The sequence below is a fragment of the Lipotes vexillifer genome, unplaced genomic scaffold (assembly GCF_000442215.2).
Source record: "Lipotes vexillifer unplaced genomic scaffold, Lipotes_vexillifer_v1.1 scaffold311, whole genome shotgun sequence".
In the NCBI taxonomy this organism is placed as follows: Eukaryota; Metazoa; Chordata; class Mammalia; order Artiodactyla; family Lipotidae; genus Lipotes; species Lipotes vexillifer.
Window position 1 is genome coordinate 3,576,051 of NW_006791012.1, and position 4,045 is coordinate 3,580,095.

At 50.0% G+C, this 4,045-nt stretch overlaps 1 protein-coding gene across 1 annotated transcript in view; it reads left to right on the top strand.

Annotated features, from left to right (window-relative positions):
• SPRED2 (sprouty related EVH1 domain containing 2) overlaps nt 1-4,045 on the top strand; it is a 52,757-nt gene that overhangs the window by 45,834 nt on the left and 2,878 nt on the right. The window contains exon 5 of the mRNA XM_007464101.1: nt 2,861-3,010. Coding sequence (XP_007464163.1) covers nt 2,861-3,010 — 150 coding nt within the window. The remainder of the gene's footprint in view (nt 1-2,860; nt 3,011-4,045) is intronic.

Here is a 4,045-nt window from a genome sequence, read left to right on the forward strand (position 1 = left end):
TTCCCTACATTGTTAACCTGGACATAGGTCACAGAAAACAGGGTGGATTCAGGTGACTAACACCAGGTGACGGATGTGTTAACTGAGTTTCCGAGAACTAAATGGCGAGTGCGTATTACAGTGTTTAATAGGAGGGTAGCTTCTAACCTAAGACGTGCCTGGCACATGGGTATTGGATAAGAGTTTAACCCTTGAGATTTGAATCATACTGAAGGGCCCTTATCTACTCGTTCAGAAAGTATTTATTGAGATCTGTAGAAACCTTTGTATTCTGAGACACCATCCCCTTTTCTCCTGAGTTTGTATGAGTCAGGGCACACCGTCTTACTTGGAATAGTTGTACTCGTATTAATCTCACCAAGATTAACACAGAGCAGGCACTGGCGTGGGCTGTCCTGGGCTTGCGAAGCCGCGATGTGGTGCGTTGAGATCCCACCGGGCTTGGCGGGAAGGGTCTGCATTTCAGTCCAGCTCTGCCAGCGGTTGCTTGCCACCGGTCGGCAGGATCCCGAATTTCTCCGAGTCTCTGTTTTCCTGTGTGTGATGTGGAGACAATATTTTGCCTGCAGTGGTGTTCACATGTAGCCAGGGCCTGGCACATTATAAGCCTTCACATAATGTGAGACTGTTAAGGGTTGTTTGCTTTGTCATGCTGTCAACTTACAACCACCGGCTTGTTAAAAGAGGGAGGCAGGATCTCCAAAGACATAAGGAAAGGGTGGGTGAGAGTTGGAGGACAGACCAGAGGTTGGAAGAAAGTAAAAATTCTTGTGTATCAGTCTGGTCTCTTTCAGTTACTGGGATTTGAGGGGTAAATAGCAACTCTTTCCTATCTCAGTTCTGAACCAATTGAGAAAAAAAGGAGACCTTTCTTTACTGATGGTGTTAGTGCTGGCTTACACCTGTGGGAAGTGGACATTCCAGGAATGGACCCCAGGATTAGACAGACCTGCCCCACCAGGCACACGTGCACTGGGTCTCCACACCCTCCCCGCAGTGGGGTGGGCCCTCGACCTCCAAGTAGACCGCACAGTCCCAAGAATTGTTGCCAGCACATGCAGTTTGCCAGTTGGGAGGCTCCCAAGAGGTAGAGGACGGAAGTAGCAGGCTCTGGACACCCTGTTCCATTCCACCTGCTGCAGAGGAGTGAGGCGAGAGAGAGGCCAGGAATGTGATGCAGGTAGAAGGCTGCCACAGAGAAGGAATCAGGAATGGGGGAAAGGTGCACCCAAGGGACGAACCCAACACATTCTGGGTTAAATTATCAAAGGGAATTGACTCTTATCTTTGGGACATCTTAGGGTGGATCAGGATTCAGGCTTGGCTGGATCCAGAAGCTCAAGTGGTGTCTGCGGGGGCCTTCTTCCCTTGGTTTTGCCTCACTTCATCCTCACACCGTTTCTTTCCCTGCCGCCTCACCAGGATTCCAGGCTTACAGGACTCTTAGCTCTTAACTTCAGAGATAGAGACAGACAGCATCTTTTCTGACCTCTCCATCGGAAATCTCTCCGTATTGCCTCAGGGAGGACTGTGTGTGTGTCCATATCTGAATTAGTCACTGGATTGTGGGACTGGAAACAGCATCAGCCCTGCATCGCATGAACCAAACAGAATCAAAGAAAAATCCAGGAGGGTTAGGTTTCCCAAGGCATGCTGCACGTGTCCACCAGGTTTTAAAACTTAACGTCGGTTGTGCTGCATAATGGAAATACGCGTGTCTTTTCTTTTTCCTGGATACTTGTACTCCCATTTTTCTAAGCATTTATTACTTTATAAATGGGGGGGGATAACTTTTATAAGTCTATTTTTTTCAACCTTACCTTGCTCTTTGGAGGATCTGTGACACGAACAAAAAACAGGAAAATAAAAGGAGATAAATAAGCAAATACGATAAGGGGAATGTAAGAGTGAGAAGCAACAGCAAAGGAGGAGTTCCTAGATATTTACCAGAAATTGGACACCTAGATATCAAGGAAAATCTTTTCATTTATTTGCGGGAAAAAAAGGGGCGGGGGGTCCATCACTCTAAGGAAGTAGAGGTGTAGTGAGAATTCTGAGGGGCCCTGGTTTTAAAGGCAGTTGCCAGCTGTACTTGACAAAAAGCCTTTATGAGCATGTGGCTCCTGGGCCCCAGGGATGTGGAGAGCGACCATCACCTGGGGTCACCGGGGAGCATGAAGCACTTAGGTGGTGGGCATACAGGGAGGCGAGAGGGCCTGTGCTCTGTCCACAGCCACAGTCCATTCTGATAGCTGATCACCTTCCTAAGACACACGGAGGCTCCAATCTGAACTCGTCGCCTCTACTGGGAAAACAGCTCTGCTCTCCCTCTCCAGAGATGGTGACCCCCAGGCTTGCCTCCGAGCCGAAGATTACAAAATTTCTCCCTGGAAAGCCAGTACCCATGATACCCCTGAGGTATCCTTCATCTCTGAGACGTCCCCAGGCTGGGATTAGCCCCACAAAGGAACATATGGGTTTGATTGTTGCTTGTTTGCATCTCCTCTGCTTACCCGAGGACCTCGCTGCCAGGGCCACAAACAGGTGACCATTCTTGATCCAGCTGGAGCGCACCAGCAGGAGGCCTGGTGCGGTGAGCCCTTCCCCAAATCTGGTCACTGCTCCCACAGTTTGAGAAAACAAACCCAGCTTTCCAGGGTCTGCGGCTGGGTTTCTCTGCCCGCCGTGTTTAAACAACCTGGCCCTTCAGGGGTCCTCCGGCCTCCCATAGCCAGGATAAACTCAAGATTCTGGGGAATCCAACGAGACGCCACCAGTGTGCGTAGACGGTGTGTTGGGTTTTTGTGCGGGTTTGTTTTTTGTTTTTTTAATTAACTCACGGCTATCTCCTTCTACACAGACAGCTACAGACAGTTCTTCTAATTCGTCTCAGAAGAGGGAACAACCTCCTCGCACAGTCTCCTCCCCCACGTCCTGTGAGCACCGGAGGATTTATACCCTGGGCCACCTCCACGACCCATACCCCACGGACCACTATCACCTCGAACAGGTGAGCGGCGGTCTCGTTCCTCGGGGGTCATGGGGTGGACGGCTCCTGATCCTGGAACGGCCTCCTTCCCGTGGCGTTCAGCCACATGCCAGAGCCTAGGCCTCTTCTTTTCTCCTACTTAGTACCTCCGCCCCCATATTGGAGGTGGTGCAGGCGACTCATCCTCAACGCAGAGTTTTCTGTGTGCCGGGCACCTCGCCAAACCCTTCATGTGCTTTATCTCCTTTAATCCTCACAAATCACCCACAAGCAGGTCCTCCGCATCCCCAGTTGAGAGATGGGGAGGCTCGAGGCTTAGGGAGACAGAGTCCCTGCTCGAACAAGATTCAAATGCGGGTCTCCGCTCATGCAGGACACTATGCTACGTCCTGGTAGCATGCTATGCGTTAGCATACACTAACACTATGCGTTCCTGTGTCCAAAGGGCCTCCTGGCTTTGTGTGAAAGCACAGAACTGCGATTGGGACCACAGAATACTGTACACTTGGCTTGAGCGCCCTGGCATCGCGGGCTGCAGGCCCAGGCTTGCTTGGGGAGCTGTAGCTGGAATTCAGTAATTCAACAAATATTTACCAAGCGGCCGTTTTTCAGAGCAGGTTCTCAAACTATGGGGTGTGGACTGGTGCCCACGTGGGTGACGTGGCCACCAGTCTGCTCTGAAAAGAGAAAAAGCACGAGGCACTGAGGTTTTATAACATAGGTTTATATGACTCTTTTTTCAAAATCCATTTTACTGTGTGTGCTTCCTAATATTTTTGGCATTAAAAGTTCTTTTTTAAAATCACATTATGGGAGCAGTAGATGGGAATTGACTTTTTGACTCTCCTTACTTTGCAAAATAAATTATTAGCCAAGTCTGTGGCAGCTCCCAAGATTTTTTCTTTTTTTTCTTTTTTTTCTTTTTTTTTTTTCTTTTTTTGGTACGCGGGCCTCTCACTGCTGTGGCCTCTCCCGTTGCGGAGCACAGGCTCCGAGGCGCAGGCTCAGCGGCCATGGCTCACGGGCCCAGCCGCTCCGCGGCATGTGGGATCTGCC